The sequence below is a fragment of the Cebus imitator genome, unplaced genomic scaffold (genome assembly GCF_001604975.1).
Source record: "Cebus imitator isolate Cc_AM_T3 unplaced genomic scaffold, Cebus_imitator-1.0 Scaffold751, whole genome shotgun sequence".
NCBI lineage: Eukaryota > Metazoa > Chordata > Mammalia > Primates > Cebidae > Cebus > Cebus imitator.
Genome location: NW_016108066.1, coordinates 461237 through 480279, shown reverse-complemented (window position 1 = coordinate 480279; position 19043 = coordinate 461237). Strand labels below are relative to the sequence as shown.

The 19043-nt window shown below is 38.9% G+C and overlaps 1 protein-coding gene and 1 long non-coding RNA gene across 3 annotated transcripts in view; one reads left to right on the top strand and one right to left on the bottom strand.

Moving 5' to 3' along the window:
• NLK (nemo like kinase) overlaps positions 1-19043 on the bottom strand; it is a 158958-nt gene that overhangs the window by 9391 nt on the left and 130524 nt on the right. The window contains exons 6-8 of one of the 2 annotated variants that reach the window (XM_017519488.2): positions 18112-18321; positions 14485-14586; positions 1683-1769 (exon numbers count right to left, since the gene is read on the bottom strand). In XM_017519488.2, coding sequence (XP_017374977.1) covers positions 1683-1769; positions 14485-14586; positions 18112-18321 — 399 coding nt within the window. The remainder of the gene's footprint in view (positions 1-1682; positions 1770-14484; positions 14587-18111; positions 18322-19043) is intronic. The other variant, XM_017519489.2, reaches the window with a different exon arrangement.
• LOC108296910 overlaps positions 1-19043 on the top strand; it is a 41365-nt gene that overhangs the window by 6222 nt on the left and 16100 nt on the right. Inside the window, exons 2-5 of the long non-coding RNA XR_001822026.2 lie at positions 6493-6687; positions 8602-8700; positions 12214-12319; positions 12996-13051. This is a non-coding gene — a long non-coding RNA (uncharacterized LOC108296910). The remainder of the gene's footprint in view (positions 1-6492; positions 6688-8601; positions 8701-12213; positions 12320-12995; positions 13052-19043) is intronic.

Here is a 19043-nt window from a genome sequence, read left to right as displayed (position 1 = left end):
ATAACACAAAATATCAAATAATAGTAAATCACTAGCTCATTAAGCAAGTTATATGATTGAAATTGCTCTTAATGGTGGGAACATGACCACAAGGAGACTGTGGAAGCAAGAACTGTCACTTTTGTCAGGCTTACAGTATCACTAAGCACTTCACATACCACATGGTATGGTTTGGCTATGTCCCCACCCAAATCTCATCTTGAATTCTCACGTGTTATGGGAAGGACCTGGTGGGAGGTAACTGAATCATGGCAGCAAGTCTTTCCTGTGCTGTTCTTGTGACAGTAAGTCTCATGAGATCTGATGGTTTTAAAAAGGAGAGTTTCCCTGCACAAGCTCTCTTTTCCTGCTGCCATCCATGTAAGAGGTGACTTGCTCCTCCTCGCCTTTCGCCATGATTGTGAGGCTTCCCCTGCCATGTGAAACTGTAAGTCCAATTAAACCTCTTTCTTTTGTAAATTGCCCAGTCTTGGGTATGTCTTTATCAGGAGTGTAAAAATGGACTAATACACCACAGTAAAACAAAACAAAACAAACAGCAAAAAACACCAAAATAAACACATAAGCAATCTACACTGTATGCTGAGACAACACAAAAATAACTTGAGTCACTCAAATTGGTTCTGGTCCCACAAACCTTGACTGTTTCTCACAAACCTGGACTCTTAACAATGTTTTTTATCCCTAATCTTTGCTATGCTGATGTCTGTAGGTTTGTGCATTTGATAATCTTCTAAGAAAGTTGCAGCTTTCTCACTACAAATGGCCCAATGTAAACTTAATAACTTTGGTAATCTTGTATTTTTTTAATCTTTTAAATATCTGGCATTTTTTGTATTTGGTGACCTTGTATTCTTGGCATAAAATTTTCCTTCCTAAATGCTTCCATTTTTGAGTCTTCTTTGACAATAGTTATTGGCTAGATGTGAATAATATTCTCTGGATGAACGAATAAATGAAGAGCTGAACTTACACTGTAATTTATAGTACGTTCCAGAAGAGTCAAGTCCAGAAAGGGTACTGGGAAAAGCTTCCATCTTAACAACCCAGAACAAACATTTCCTTATGCAATATAATGGTCAGATTTTTTCAAATAATCTTAAAATATTTTGTGTTCTGACTGGGCATGGTGGCTCACACCTGTAATCCCAGCACTTTGGGGTCTGAGGCAAGAGGATCACTTGAGCCCAGGAGTTCAAACCAGCCTGAGCAATATAATGAGACCTCTTCTCTATAAAATATTTAAAATTAGCTGAGCATGCTTGTAGTCCCAGCTACTCAGGGTGCTGAGGTAGGAGGAATGCTTGGGCCTGGGAGGTTGAGGGTGCAGTGAGCTGAGATCATACCTCTGCACTCTAGATGGGGTGACAGAACAATACCTTGTCTCAAAACAAACAAAAAGTTATTTTGTCCTGATTTAACTTGGTGCCAAACTCCTTTTACAAATATTGAGATTAATAAGAAATAAATGAGATCCAGTTCCTTATGTCGTCCCCTAGACTCTTATGTGTTAATAAACTTCTGTGTGATGAGTGCACATGATACATACGATACTGGTGATTGAAGTTTATGTTTTGAAAAGTAATCATTTACATTGCCAATCTATTCAAAACCACATTGTTTCTCTCAGAACACATTTATTTGTAATTCATTAAAAATACATAAAAACAAACACTACTTACTGGATCAAAGACCAACATCCTGCAAAGGAGATGAACAGCTTCATGTGTAGCCTGGCTAGACAGGGTATAGAGTACAGGAAGAGATGGCTGTGAAAAAATTAAAAATTCAAATATTTAAGTGAGTCTTTGTGTAAACAGCTATGGAATACAGCCAGCTTATGACAAGGTAAGTACTCAGCTGGAAAGGCAATGTGTGTCTAACCTCAAGGAGAATGAGTTTTCCCTTCATTAACCAGTCTTCAAAAGCAACAATTGTTACTAAGTTCCCATAGCTTGCTTGCTTGCTTTATTTATTAATTTATATATGATGGAGTCTCACTCTGTCACCCAGGCTGCAGTGCAGTGGCGCCATCTTGGCTTACTGCAACCTCCACCTCCAGGGTTCAAGTGATTCTTCGGCAGTCAGCCTCCCAAGTAGCTGGGATTACAGGCGTGTGCCACCACACATGGGTAATTTTTGTATTTTTAGTAGAAATGGGGTTTCGCCATGTTGACCATGCTGGCCTCGAACCCCTGACTTCAAGTGATCTGCTTGCCTTGGCCTCCCAAAGTGTTGGGATTACAGGCGTGAGCCACTGCATCTGGCCCCATAGCATTTTTATATTGCATAATTATTCACTATAGGGTAAAGCATAAAAGAGCCTATGAAAAATGAAAATGAGTTGTAAATATGGCACTCCTGCTAGGCATCTTTTTTAATAGGAGAAAAAGCATGCACATTTATTTATTGTGTGTACATGGGAGGTTTCAAAATAAAGCCCCAAACCCCTAATGAGGTACAGAAGCTTGAGGTTATAGAAACAATGTGGGCTCAGAGCATGGCCAAAACCAGGATTTGGTTAGCCTTATATCTTAAATGCTTTGGCAAGAATGATAATCAAACATGCCTAGGGATGGGAAAGAAAAGATTTAAAGGCAAAGCATGTAAATTATAAGCATGTGAACTGTCTTATGACAACATAATGAAAGTGCTGAGATACTAATTCTAAAGGAGCTATAGGACACTCAAGAACTTACAGAACCTTTAAAGTACACCACTGGTTTTGTTCAATCTGAATTGTCTTTATTATCGATTCACTCAATAATTGTCTTCATAAGTGGTAGGCTTATTCACATGGCCATATCTGACCTCCATGAGGCAGAGAGATGGCTTCAATGACCTGAAAAGCCACAGAGCTTATGAAGCTTCTATTTCACTGCTAGGAGCCTCAGGAGACAGAGCAGGTAAAAAGCATCTGCTCTGTCTCTCACACAAGTAAATTCTTTATCTTCAACATTAAAAAAGGAAGAATTAGGGAATGTGACAAAAAGTGTTTAGACACTCCCTTTCTTCCAATGCTTAAAATAACTGTTGGCAGAGAAATTTTTCCTCAAGCTTTGAAAGTTATAGACGTATGGCCAAATTATTATTGGTTTGACTTTCATACAATAAAAAACAAAACAAAACAAAACTAATCTTGTAGTGGAGTAAATGATTTTCCTAATGGGTTTTAGACCTGGCATCTACTTATAAACTTTCTGTGGTCAGAAAGTCTAGAAGGTCAAAGCCTATGAAAATCAACTCAAATAACAATAAAGTTAAAAGCTGAGGCTGGGTGCGGTGGCTTCTGTTTGCAATCCCAGCACTTTGCGGGGCCAAGGCAGAAGGACTGCATGAGCCCATGGGTTTGAGATGAGCCTGGGAAACATCATGAGATGCCATCGCTACAAAAAATTTAAAAATTAGCCAGGCATGGTGGCACATGGCTGTAGTTCCAGCTACTTGGGAGGCTGAGGTGAGAGGATTGCTTGAGCCTGGGAGGTAAAGGCTGCAGTGAGCCGTGCTTATGCCACTGCGCTCTAGCCTGGGTGACAGAGTGAGGTTCTAAAAACAAAAAAAAAAGTCAAAGCCTTTTTTAGTTAGGTCTAAAGACAACCTAACTTTAGGGGTAATGACCCCTGACCTTTACTATGCTTTGGAAAAGTGAAGAGTCTCAAGTGCTATAAACTACATTTTATCTGGGTCTGATCTCTTCCCATTAGCTCTAAGTGCTACTGCTTTTTTTTTTTTTTTTTTTTTAAAGAAATGGAGTCTTGCTATGTTGCCCAGGCAGGGCTCAAGTAATCCTCCCATCTCAGCCTCCCAAGTAGCCAAGTAGCTGGGACCACAGGCACACGCCACTGTGCCCACCTTAGCCTCCCAAGTAGCTGGGACCACAGGCACATGCCACTGTGCCCAGCTTCTCTAAATCCTTTTTTTTAAAATAGGAGATGGAGTTTTGCTCTGTCACCCAGGCTGGAGTGCAGTGGTGCAATCTCAGCTCACTGCAACCTCTGCCTCCCTGGGTCAAGCGATTCTCCTGCCTCAGACTCCCGAGTAGCTAGAACTACAGGCATGCACCACCACACCCAGCTCCTTTTTGTATTTTTAGTAGAGCCAGGGTTTCAACATGTTGGCCAGGCTGGTCCCCAACTCCTGACCTTGGCCTCCCAAAGTGCTGGGATTACAGGTGTGAGCTACCACACCCAGCCAGTCCTTCTTATATCCTGTTTCTTCGGGGTTTCCCTATAAAACTTTGAACTTTTAGGAAATAGACTAGAGCAGCCTTTGGTAGTTCTGGGGCTTCTTCTTTTATGTAATGCCCAGACTGCTTCATTATGATTATATTTGTGGGAAAAACTAAAAAGAGAGTTTTAAAAACATATGTGTTTCTCTCATTTGAAAAACAATTTAAAAAGCCATCTGTGAACCGTGTGGTATCTTTATCTGGTCCTGATCTCCAGACATTGCCTCATCATACCACTTTAATGTTAGGGCATTTACATTTTGTTACTACAGTATTAATGGTCTATTAACAAGAGAGCAGAACTTCAGCTGGTAGTAGGTGGGGCAGGGGCAGGAAAGGCAGTCTGGTTTATGTTTGGGATAATTTGACCATCTGAACAACACTATATTACTTTAAAGGCAAACTGGAGGCAGGTTTTACTTGCAAACTCTTATATAAATTTCCTGTGGGTAGTCTGCCTTGTATTTTCTGGTTTGTCAGTAGATGAAAATTCAAAATATCACAGAAAGTTCCTGCTATTTGAGCACTGGAAGGCCAGAAACAGCAGCATGAACAGCAATATAAGCAGGTCTCATGTGGTTCAAACTCTCCACAACACCAGAAACAGGTGAAGCAGAATGTTAGGTTTCCTTGGACTTTGGTCATAGCCTCAGAATCCTACTATGATAATTATTAACATCAAGAATTTTACATATCTTCCTCCTTCCAACAAAAGCCACATAGGAAAATCCAACAAAAACAACACAAAGAAGATACCACAGAGTCATCAGGAAGTTATTATTCATTATGCAGAAGTTTTCTTCAGGATCAAAGAGTAATAGAGATAAGATTAGATGCAGGTTCTAGCTCTGTCTTGTCACTAATTAGATAAATCAACATGTCTTAACCTCAGTAACTGTAAGTATAAAATGAGGCAGCTGGACTATGTGATTTCTGGAGTTTAGTTCTAAAGTTGTATGTCTTTTTTGTTCATTTGTTTTGAGACAGGATCTCGCTCTGTCACCCAGGCTAGAGTACAGTGCTGCTCAGCTTACTGCAGGCTCCACCTCCGGGGCTCAAATGATCTTGCTACCTCGGCCTCCTAAGCAGCTGGGACTACAGGTGCACACCACCATACCCGCTGATTTTTGTATTTTTATAGAGACACGGTTTTATCACGTTGCCCAGGCTGATCTCAAAGTCCTGAGCTCAAGCCACTGGGCTGCCTTGGCCTCCCAAAGTGCTGGGATTTGTACAGGTGTGAGCCACTGCACCCAGCCTTGTATGAGTCTTGATAAGATTACTTCGGATAAAAAAATTAAATATATACACAGAACCCACACAGTATATCTGGCATTCAAGTATCTGTAGACCCACTCATTATTCCTTGGTACATGTACATGTTTGCAGAGAGAGAGAAGTATTTCTTTTCTTTCTTTTTTTTTTTTTTTTAAGAGGCAGTCTTGCTCTGTTGCCCAGGCTGGAGTGTAGTGGCATGATCATAACTCACTGTAGCCTTGAACTCCCAGCCTCAAGCGATCCTCCTACTTGTGCCTTCTGAATACCTGGGATTACAGGCATGTGCTACCATGCCTGGCTAACTTTTTTTTTTTTTTTTTTTTCCCCCTAAGAGCCTCGTTCTGTCACCCAGGCTGGAGTGTGGTGACACAATCTTAGCTCACTGCAACCTCTGCCTCCCAGGTTCAAGTGATTCTCCTGACTCAGCCTCCCCAGGAGCTGGGATTACAGTGGCTTGCCACCACACTCAGCTAATTTTTTTGTATTTTTAGTAGAGATGGGGTTTCACCATGTTGCCCAGACTGGTTTCCAACTTCTGAGCTCAGGTAATCCACCTGCCTTGGCCTCCCAAAATGTTGGGATTACAGGCGTGAGCCACCGCGTCCAGCCCTGGCTTTAAAAAAAAAAGGTTTTTTTGTAGAGACAGGGTCTTCCTATGTTGCCCAAGCTGATCTCAAACCCTGGGGCTCAAGTGATCCTCCCATCTTGGCCTCCCAAAGTGATAGGATTACAGGTGTAAGCCACCGTGCTCAGCCTAAGTATTTCTTGTTTAAAAATGTGTGATTCTATAATAGCTCTGAAATTATCTGTATTAGTCAAAATAAGGAGAAGTGGAGAATGATGGGGGAGAGGCTTTAACTTATAACTTAATTTACATGTGTTTTACACAAGAATTTTTTTATTGTGTAAAGTGAAGTCATTTGATATTCTTGAAAAATTTTTACTTTGACTGTGAATAGCTATCTTCTTTTTTACTGCCTGCGCAGGTTGGCAGCCAAATTCCAGACAATTCGTACAACTGAATTGTCTTACCATAAGAAGTTCTTTCCCTTCCACTCTCGAAGTGAAACTACTCATCCTATTTTTGTGGTGAAGATATGTCATAGCTTAGCAAAGGGAATACTGGAAGAAGTACTAGAAGACATGAGTTTGAATCCTATCCTTGCCATTACTAGACTTAGGTAAGTCACTGAAGCTTTAGCTTTCTCATCTATTAAACTTCACCAGTAGACACATCTCTACCTCCCAGCATCAATGCTAATCATTTAGCAGCCACTCAATGTCAGGGCCTGTGTTAGTTGTTGGAAGTAACAAAGATAAAAAAGACTTATGAGGTGGGCAAGGAAGAAAGGCAAATAAGTAGTTCCATTTGCTAGTGAATGGGGATAGAGAACAAATTAAAAGGCAGAATTTTTAAGACTTGAAGACAACTGGGTATGGAATAAGTGGCTGGAGAAAATCAAATGAGTGGATGTTAATGCTACCTGAAATTTTAAATTTCTCCCTCCACCAAATTTCACCTTTCTTTATAGAAGCATACCCCAACAAATACACTAAAAATAGAAGTATCATTTCAGCCTAGAACAGCCATACTATACTTTCTCCTCTTCTGTGTCAGTTCATTCATGCCAATGTTTCTTCAGAAAAACAACCATTAACATTTTAGTTTCTAGCACTGGCTCCACAGGAAAGACACATTGCTAGAGATACTGCATTTCTAAGTTCACTTTCTTCCCTCTAACTCACCGGCCATTAGGTTAAAACCATTTGGGCCAGGTATCTATCAGCAACAAACAAGAAGCTTACATTTCTCGTAAGTGCAATAGAATCAATCTAAATAAGCAAAATAATAATAATAATAATAATAAATAGAATGCTTAAAAATACGCCCTAGGCTGGGCATGGTGGCTCATGTCTGTAATAACCTTTTGGGAGACTAAGGTGGGAGAACTGCTTGAGCCCAAGAACTTGAGACTAGGCAACTTAGGGAGATCCTGTCTCTGTTTCTTGTTTTTGGTTGTTTTTTTTTTGTTTGTTTGTTTTTTGAGTCTCATTCTGTCACCCAGGCTAGAGTGCAGTGGCGCGATCTTGGCTCACTGCAACCTCTGCCTGCCTCCCAGGTTCAAGCAATTCTCCTGCCTCAGCTTCCCAAGGAGCTGAGATTACAGGTGCTGGCCACCACACCTGGGTAGAGATAGGGTTTCACAACGTTGGCCACGCTGATCTTGAATTCCTGACTTCAAGTGATCCACCTGCCTTGGCCTCCCAAAGTGCTGGGATTACAGGCATGAGCCACCTCACCCAGCTGAGACCCTCTCTCTAAAAAAAAAAAAGGCTAGGTGGGGTGGCATGTGCCTGTGTATTTGAGAGGCTGAGGTGGGAGGATTGCTTGAGCCTGGAAAGTTGAGGCTGCAGTAAGCTATGCACTCTAGTCTGGGTGACAGAGTGATACCCTGTCTCAAAAGAAAAAAAGATGCCCTAAATATCTCATTTGGAAATATTTTTGCCAATTCTCCTAACATTCACACGTTAGATTTTCTCCTTTAAAATAAACTGCTCCATTTTCTGTTTGTTCTGCAAGTTTATAAGTAACTTAGCAATGTGGGAGTGAGTGGGTGCCAGTGCTGAATCATGAGGACAGGAAAGGGTATGAAGAGTGCTCTATTAATGACTATGATTAATTAAATGAAGCAAAGATGCGCTTCTGGACTTGGGTGAGTGGCCATAAATCATATGCCAGAGTCATTATAAGCTAACTGCAACATGCTGGTTGCTACAGCAGAGTCAGCTGGACTATGCCAGTGTCCCGAATAGACGTTCCGACTAGTTTTCATCCAACTACATGTAAGTTTTAGACCTTAGCTGGCAGCAAAGAAGCTATGATGATCAGTCAACAACATTAAGTGAGTATGCACAGTGAGTACACAATAGTAAGCACTCTGGGGTGACATAAACCCCCATCTAGAAAATCGGTTTGAACTGAATGAACTCTCTAACTTCATTAGAGCCTGTTATACGTAAGATACAGTTCCTGTCAGGAGACACAACTATCTTCACTTCAGCAAAAATGCTGTATCTATTTCTGACACAATTAGGTGGGAACAAACTGAGGCAAACTGAAGACCTAAACCTTATTATAAGAGAAGAACAAAAGGACTAAGAGCTGGCAATAGACTTTTCAATCCTATCAACAGGTCAGTAGTACCTCAGCTATCTTACTTAATAGATACGTAGGCTGTGGCAGCTAAGCTTTCCTTCATTCAAGATTTTGAGCTATAGAAAAGAGATAATAAACTTAAAACACCACACAGTGTTTTATTCTGTCCAGCATTCCCTGATCTTTAGGGAAACACTCCCTTTCACTCCCAAACCAAGTGGAGGGAAACACTCCCTTTCACTCCCAAACCAAGTGGTTTCATTGGGCTTGATTGCAATCTCCCAACTCCAAGGATGAGTACTTGACCCAGGCCTGGACAGTCAAATGAGCACCATGATTAGCTCCAGATGGGCACATGGTCTGAAACAGGCAAGGGACAGACAATGGGATGGCTAACCCAATATATACCCTCAACACTCTTTCCTTATCTGACTTTACTATATAGAACAGGAAAGCTAAATACTCACTTTGTTAGCCTGTTTTGCAGCTAGGAGGCCACATATGACACAGTTCTGGACAATGACATATGAGCAGGAGTTTGCTAAGCAGGCTTCTAGGAAAGCTTTTGCTTTCCTGATCAAGGGAACAGATAGTGCTAATGCACCCTTTTCCCTCCATTTTCTTGCTTTGAATATGGATGTGTTTTCTTGACAGCTACAGCTATATGGTAACCAGTCACCACATAGTATGCAGGCAACATTCTGAAGATGGCAGGGCAGAATATTAAAAATAGCTGGATCCTTGACACAAGTAAGCTACTCTATCAGCTCCATACTACGGAGGAAACCTCTTGATATGAGGAAAAAGTGGACTCTTATTTCTTAAACCACTATAATTTTCTACTAATTGCAGCCAAATATATTCCTAATAAAAAATCTTTCAAAGATTTTTTAGTTATGGTAACAGAACGTAGGCCTGGACTGCTGGCTCCATCTTTGCAAACACATGGAGAAAGCCTGTCTGAAAATGAAGCCAAAACACAGGAAAGCAGAGCAGAGGAGTCAGATTCCTGGCATGGAAGATCATCTCACAACCTGAATTCTAACACGGCCTAAAGTTGGTTGTAGCTCAAGATTTTTCAGCTATGAGCCTTAAGGGTTTCTTTTTTTTGCTTAAGCCAGTTTAAACTAAGTTTCACTGGAGAGATTCTTGACTAATATGCCACATAGAAGCATTTATATTAACCAACCAACACAAATACATTAATTTGACACATTAATCTGTGACTTTAAGATGACAGTCAATTAGGTTCTCCTTTTGTGTATGTATACAGTTAACCCTTGAACAACACAGGTTTCAATTGCATAGGTCCACTTAGATGTGAATTTTTTTTTCCAATAAAAGTTATATTGAGTGTGCCTGCCTCTCCTTCCACCTCCTTCACCACTTACCTCTGCTACCCCTCCTTTCTCTTCCTCCTCAGCCTACTCAATATGAAGACATTTATGATGATCTACTTATACACAAATAGTCAATTCATTTTCTCTTCCTTATGATTTTCTTAATAACATTTTCTTTTCTCTGGCTTACTTTATTATAAGAATACCAGTATATAATACATATACAAAACGTGTTAATTGACTTATTTTTTTTTTTTTTTTGAGATGGAGTTCGCTCTTGTTGTCCAGGCTGGAGTGCAATGGCGCGATCTCGGCTCACCGCAATCTCCGCCTCCTGGGTCCAGGCAATTCTCCTGCCTCAGCCTCCTGAGTAGCTGGGATTACAGGCATGCGCCACCATGCCCAGCTAATTTTTGTATTTTTAGTAGAGACGGGGTTTCACCATGTTGACCAGGATGGTCTCGATCTCTTGACCTCCTGATCCACCCGCCTCGGCCTCCCAAAGTGCTGGGATTACAGGCGTGAGCCACTGCGCCCGGCTGTTAATTGACTTATACATGGTTTTTTGACTGTAGGCAGGGGGTTAGGGGGTGGAGTTGGCACCCCTAGCCCCTGCATTGCTTAAGGGTCCATTGTATGTTTTTGAAAGTCCAATATTCTATTTGTACAAATACATGTAAAAAATATGTGAATATATATCTGGAAAGATATTCTTACGTTAATCCAGATGGGACTGGGATTGAAGGTGGTAGTTGCGATAACTAACTTGCTGTAAAATTTTTATCTTATTTGATATGTTCTTACTCACAGATTACCTGCATATATAAAAATGAAATTTTAATAAATCTGCTGTGAAGATATAGGTGCCAGGCAGTATATACTAGCTAAGAATATAGATTTTAGAGTTAAGGAAACCTAATTTTAAGATCTGGTTTATGATGTTAAACATGTTATTTAACTTCTGTTAATTTTCCATTTCCCATCTGTAAAAAGGAATGGTAATTTTACATTATAGTGTTATTGTGATAATTTAATGAGGCAATATATAAGAAGTGTTCAGTACATAGCAAAGTTCTAATTATTGTTAGAAATTATTAAAAGAAGATAATTTATGTCTAACTTTGAGTAATTACTTAGATGAAAACTACTTGAAAGAAGCTTAGTTTTTCTCAGTCCAAACTCAAAAACTTATATTGAATTTTTATAAGTATTCTTCATGAGGTTAAAAACCATCAATCTAATATTCCTATATTAAGTAATTTAAAATAAATACAGTGAGATAGAGCTTGCCCCAGTTAGACCTCTCAATGAAGACCTCCAATTGGCCTAAGCAGCATCACTGAGGATTACTGGGAGTCTTTTCTAAAAGTCAGAGGCTCTTTCTCTGTGCACACATTTTTCTTTCATGCAGAGTATCATATACTTCATTCTGTACTATTCATAAGCTTAACAGAAATTCATCCAAAATTTTTCTATAGATATTTTGTAAGGATCCTTTAAAATGTTAAGGCATAAAATGGACTAAACCTTATCAAATGCCTTTTCTGCATCAACTGAGATAATCATGATTTTTCTCACTTAAGATGTTATAAAACATTAATAGATTTTCTGTAGGTGAACCATCCTTGCATTCCTGGGATAAATCTCACTTGATCATGTGTAATTTTTAAAAAGTCATAAGCTTCATTTGCTATTTTAGAGTCATAACTTTAATGGTTAATATTTATTAAATGTTTTCTATGTGCCAGGCACTATTTTATGCTCTTCTTACATGCATTAGCTCTTATATCATTATAATAATTTAATGAGGTAAAACCATTTTTAATCCTCATTTTACATATGAATGAACTGATATACACAGAGGTTAAATAATCTGCCTAAGTCACAAAGGGAGGTACTAGCAGAGCCAGGATTCATACTCAGTCCGTCTGAAAACTGTATTGTACAACTCCCAGTTCACCATTCAAAACATGTGCAACGTGGTAAACCTGAGATTGACACCACAGTCTGCACTCTTAATCGCTACAGTCCAGAGGTTATAAATTCAGTATACAACCTGTGCAGAGCACTAAACTAAACACGATACATTTTGCAGAAGAGTCATGATGTACAGAACATAAGCTATATTGTTATTCCAAAGACCAAATTAATCTTTTAAAGTAAAAAAAAAAAAATCCAGGTAGCTACATACCAAATATATTTGTGTGTAGGTGTCTTCCAACCTCAGCTGTAAATAGCTATAACATGAATGGAGATACCTTTAAGAAGCTGCTAATAGGCCAACAAGAGGCACACAGGGCATGCATCTTGTGATTGGTGAGTGGGCAGGGAGTGGGAAGTGAAAAGGTAGAATCTGATTGGTGGCTTAAGTAAAGAGTTTCAAGAACCTGTTAACATCTCTTGAGAGCAGTGATGATAGATCAATTAGCAAACACAGATCAAAAACTGAATTTCCATACTGGAGGGAAAATGAAAACAGGCAATATGCTAGGTTCATTTACATTCAATTATATATAGTTGGTATAACTTTATACACATCTAGCTGGATTAGTGTTCAAAGACCATGAGTATCTGCCTAAGGAGGCCATTTCTAGCAGTAGATAAAAGCCATCTAAAGACCTTAAAGTCTCTGCAAAGTGCATCTAGCCTTTAAATGGAAATGGTCTCCTAACTAGTTTTCACTCCACCAGTCTTCTCTTCAAAATCAAAATATTCCAACACCAAGACTGCACAGGGCTGCCCCTTTTACCACAGTGTTCCCTTAAGGTCATCACTAAACTCAGTGACAAGCAAAGGTATTACTGTTAAGAGGTCAATTAATAGCAAAATGTATAAGAAATGATTTGGTTAGACATCTCAGCCTATTTAATTAGTTAAATAAAAGTGGAACTTCAGATTTTCCTTTCCTCTTCTTTATAAAATAATATACTACTTTTTATTTCATGGAAAGTCTTAGGTTTTTACAACTAACAGATTTTTAAATTTTTCACAGAAAAAGTACTCAATTGCCAGGAATGCTCAGAGCAGTGCACAGTGACTTTTGGTAAGGTAAGTTACGTTTTTGAGCTGTCCTATCTAGACAGCAGATGGGAAACTCCTCAGTTTCCTTGTTCTTCAGGCTGCTGTTTAGCAACTCTTTGACACAGATGATTAACTAGCAACCATTAACAACAGTTAAAAATCCTCTAGAGACAGAAGGGTGACATAGGGTGTCTGATCTTCATCAGTTTTCATTATTGTTTACCTTGAACCAGGCAAGATTTACTAATTAATGAAGTCAGTGAAAGAGGACAATTATTTTGCTACTTCTAAGGACACATTTACCAAGAGGCATTAGTAAATTAGTTTAATGTTCCTGATGCTGGCCAATAAACAGAACATAATAGATCTTGTTAGTTCCTTCTTCTATAATATAGAACTTTCCTCTAGGTTAAGATTTACTGCTCTCTTGTAAGGATGTTAGGGCCTCATATTATTTTATAGTTCTAAACCAAATGCAACAGAAAGATGTAATCATCAGGGGGCTATTTAACAAACAAGCATATATCTCTATTTGCTAGCCTGGGCTAGCTTTAAAAGCGAACACACTTTGCCTCATTGCCCTTTATGCCTGTGACAACAAAGCTCTGGAGTCACATTAGAATTGCAAAAAGAGAACTGCAAAAGGAAGGTGAGGCCTTCCTTTTGCAAACGTCTGGCTGACAGTTTGAGAAGTGTCCAATTCACTCTGTCATTTGGTACCATCAATCAGATAATCTAAATGTCCAATTCAAAAGAAACCAAAACTTAGGAAAATTTGTTGCTAGGTCATCCTGTTCAAGTCTTATCTGTTCTAATTTGTTGCTCCTAGGAAAAGTATTTGCCTTATTCACTCTTCACATCATTAAGCTGTTCTGTCCAAAGGAGATTAGAAAGTGCTTATAAAAACTGCTGCTAAATCAACAGGTGGAGATAAAAAACCATCTTGTCTTTCTCAGCAGTGACTCGGCTAGTTGCAAATAATATTGATGAGTGCAAATCTGGCAATCTATCTTCATTCTTCTTTTCTTCTTTTCAGATGATTCTGTGTTAGTGCAATAGCAACAGCTTCACATCCCTGGCTGGAATAAGAACTACCAGCTATATTGGCTCAGTATTTGGAAAGGGCATCTTGATATACATATACTAGGTTATGGCATTGAGGTCAAAGCTCCATCTCCAGTAGTTTTTCCCATCTATACCACTAAATCAGGAGACACAAAGCCAAGGGTCATTTATTAGCAAAGGAGCTACAAAACATGCACTTTCTCCTATGGCATCAGGAATGAGGAGATTTTATTTAGTTTAACAAATAATAAACATTTTCTTACTTAGAACCATAACGTTTAAAAAAAACCACCTACAAATAATACATTTGCTTAAAAATCCTTAATATTCTATTGGAAGAGAAATCTTGCCCAAACAGATGGTTACCAGAAAAAGATCCCCCTCACTCCTCTCACCTGTTTATGAGGACCCCTGAGTATATGTGCCTTAGCGCCTTCACAAGCTGTCCTCATTGCTTCCAGTGATGGTGTACCCAACAGATCCGTGATCAAATCCAACTACAAGGAAACATAAAATACAGACAGATAGCAATCTCATGGAAATAACGATTCATTACTCTTAAATCACAGCCTTAGAGATGCAGACCAAATTTGCATCTCTAAGGCTGTGATTAGAGCCTTAAAGGGGTGGGGGGGGGAACCTTAAGACAAGCTCTAGATGCTGACAGGAGCCCCTACTTTCACTTTCTGGCCTATTAAAAAAACGGTATCTAGGAATTTATAATAAGTAAATTCCTCACATAAAGGAATTTAAAATAAATAAATTCCTGTTAATTTACTATTCCTATTTATTATTTAAAAGTTCCTATTTATCAGGAATCCATACATTAGAAATATGGAAAACATGTTTTGGCAAGCATGACATTCTAAGGCTAGAGCAATTTAGGAGTCTGCATCTGCCTGTCCTGTTTTCTTGATACCTTAGCATCTAAGATCTTTGCAAAGTTGAATTCCTCTTCTGTTGATGGCTAACGACTGTTCTTTCTAAACACTTAATGAATGGATTCTGATGCTTCAAGTGGATTTAGGCTCATTAAGGAGCTAAGCCACACAAATCAGACACCTGTGATTTAATAAATACTGGAAACATTCACACCTGAAATGAAAGCTAAGCTCCCCATGCTTGGGCCAGTATGCATCCTTTACATTCTAGTCATACTAGAAATCTCTTACACTGGCAGAAAACTGTGACACAGAAAATATGACACCACGTAAGACCACATTTAGCTAGCTGGACACAATAAAAGAGACCAATAAAACACTGTTTTTGCAAACAAGTCTTCGGGCAGCAAACTATCTTACTAATTTTCCGTAGTGTCACAATTATTCTAACTTCATAACCTAATTAGCAATCATATTTCATTTGGATCCCTTCAGGATGGGAAATTCTTACCTAGAGAGCATTTTTTTTCCTGGCTCTGGGCTTGCCGAATATAAAGCACTATTTTCTGCACTTATCTAACCCATGGGGTAGCCATCAGCATCACCGCCCTACAGGTTAATGGAGATACTTGAGAAGCTTGCTTTCCACAGAAGTAAAGATCTCTATACAAAGCTTTTCGGGAAAAGTGTGTAGGTGGTATTTTTGGACCTCTAACTACCACACTAAAGGAAGAAGGAAATGACTACCTTGCAAAAACAAATGGAAACATTCAGAAAGTTGTCTAAAATGGGTCAGATCCATAGATGGGAAACATTTTTATGACATCTGCTGGTACTAGGGTAATTAATTCTCAAAGATTCAAAGAAAATACAACAGGAAATAACGACTTCCACTTAGAGTCTTTTCCTATTTTAGATATTTATTTCTCACCCCAACACACAGCAACAATTAGACAGATATGAATTCTCCTGCAGTGGCTATGTCAGACTGCCAAACTCAAGATCTATGTATTTCTCTAGAAAAGGAGATATCTGAACTCCAGTCCAGTTGCTTCACACTTTCCCTCACATATTCTTTGCAGCAGCAATTCAAGATTCTTGTTCAATATATAGGCTTTGAATACCTCCTTATTATTTTTTACTTAAGCTTTTCTGTATGCAAGGTAGTAGTCGCATTCATTTTATGACAGCTTCTTATGTCCAGATATGATAGTCTTATAGGTTAAATCTGTTAAACTTCACTTTCTAAAGAAATTGAAAAGTGAATATTGTCAATAGTACCCAACATTAGATTACATATATGTACATGATTTTTTAACATCAGAATCAATTTTTAAGATGTAAACTTCACAAAAGATAGTCTGAATATATGGAAATAAATTTAAATGTTGATTAAAGTAGATATAGTTTCTAACAAATTAGGTAACAATTCTTTGTAAAAAAAGCAAAAAAGAATTCTATCTGGTTAAGTGCATGAATTATTTACAAAGACACACAGTGGTGTGATATTTTTAAATGTCATCAATCAAATCTTAATATTCCTTTGGTCAAAACCTTCATTTAAGTTTTCTCTCACACTTAGAATAAATCTTAAGGCCTTATCATGTCACCATGGCCAAGCTCTTTCTCTCTTTCTAACCTCATCTCCCACCAGCGTCTTTCATCACATGCCAACCCTTGAACATGCTATGCTTATTCCTGCCTCAGGGGTGTTGTTATGCTGGTTGTCCCTCTTCTTGGAACACTCCTCCAGCAACTTGCTGCCTCATTTCATGTGGGTGAAATGTTATCTTCTCAGAGAATCCTTTAATGCCTGCTGTGCTTCCCCATCATTCTCTATCCCTAACCTAGCTACATTTTTCTTCATGAAACTTGCCATTATTTGGGATATTTATTTGCATACTTATTTTTGTCTTGTGAAAGTTTCACAAAGGTAAGAACACTGTCTTATTTACTGCTGTATCCCTAGCATCCTAGCACACTACCACCATTGTAATTGCAAACATTTACAGAGTGCTTACTATGTGCCAGGCCCCATTTTCAGCTTTCCTACTTCATTGTACAACAATCCTCAGAACAGTTTTAGGGACAAAAAAAGAAAAAAAAAAAGAAAAAGAAAAGGTTAACTTGCCTAAGATTTAACAGTTAAATGGTGTAGCTAGGATTTGGACCCATCAACTTCATTTCACAACCTGAGCTCATGGTCGCTACATTATTTTCATGCAAGTAATACTGTTAAAATTTGTAAATAAAAAATACCTACTAAGTATCCCAAGAAAATATGTGTATTAGTGAATTAGCTTTAAAGACAAAGTAACATGAATGGCTTCTTAAAGCTATACTTTAATCATTTCCTGATGTTCTCTGTCATATTTAAATATTTTAATCCAATAATAAAGGTTAGAAATTTTCCTAAATGTTCAGATTTCAAGAAATCAACACAATAAAAATTTATATTCTAAGCACAAAGTTTAAGTACATTAAGTCATCGATACATTTTCAAGTCAGAGCCATTCATTTAGAAGGAAGAGAGGCTTTCTAACAACTAAAGATTATACCTATGCAAATTGTTACAGCAGAGCCTGCAGCTATGCATCAGTGCACATGATAAAGTCAACAGGCCGCAGTGGCTAACGCCTGTAATCCCAGCACTTTGGGAGACCAAGATGGGCAGATCACTTGAGGTCAGGATTTCCAGACGAGCCTGGCTAACATGGTGAAACTCCGTTTCTACTAAAAATACAAAAAATCAGCCTGGCATGGTGGCATGTGCCTGTAATCTCAGCTACTCAGGAGGCTGAGGCAGAAGAATTGCTTGAACCTGGGAGGCAGAGGTTGCAGTAAGCTGAGATGGCACCATTGCACTCTAGCTTGGGCAACAGAGTGAGGCTCCATCTCAAAAAAGTAAATAAAATAATAAATAGCTAAATAAAGTCAACACTCCCTCTAAAGGCTTGTAAGTTACAAAATGAATCTCTTTGTAATCTTCAACTTTGTAACCTTCTGAATTTTAAGTGAACCCCTGAATTTCCTAAAAGCAAATTAGACAGTATAATGAATAAGTCCAAGACATGTACAAGATGGATTTTTCTTTCAAATCTGTAACAGAATTGAAACTAAAGCCTTAAATTGAAATCATACCTGCTGAATGGGACTCTGTGCCTGAAACAATATTCTTCGTCCTAGTAGTTCTGCAAAGATACATCCGACAGACCAGATGTCAATAGCATTGCTGTAATGACGGCTGCCCATCAGGATTTCCGGAGCCCGATAATACTGAGTAACAACTTCCTGAGTCATATGACGGGATTCATCTAATTCTTCCACTCTGGCCAATCCAAAATCACAAATCTAAATAGAAAAGGCAATCAAAACATTGTCAAGCAAATACAAATGAAAGAGTAAAACAAAACATCAAAATCTTCATGGGCCACTGAACTTTGAAACGCTTTTTTTTTTTTTTGAGAAAAGCTTGCTCTGTAGCCCAGGCTGGCTAGAGTGCAGTGGTACAATCTTGGCTCGCTGCAACCTCTCCCTCCTGGGTTCAAGAGATTCTCCTGCCTCAACCTCCCGAATAGCTGAGACTACAGGCTCCCGCCACCATACCTGGCTTTTTTTTTTTTCTTTTTTTGTATATTTAGTAGAGAAGGGTTTCACAATATTGGCCAGGCTGGTCTCCACCTCCTGACCTCAAGCGATCCACCTGCGTTGGCCTCCCAAAGTGCTCGGATTACAAGTGTGAGTTATCACACCTGGCCACTTTGAAACATTTTAATGATACAGGTATAGTATATTTATGTCAATATACAATCTAGTTTACTTGGCTAAGACGGGAAAAAAGTCTCAAACTTACATCATTTTCTTAAAAATATTCTTCTCGGGCCGGGCACGGTGGCTCAAGCCTGTAATCCCAGCACTTTGGGAGGCCAAGGCGGGTGGATCAAGAGGTCAAGAGATCGAGAGCATCCTGGTCAACATGGTGAAACCCTGTCTCTACTAAAAATACAAAAAATTAGCTGGGCATGGTGGCGCATGCCTATAATCCCAGCTACTCAGGAGGCTGAGGCAGGAGA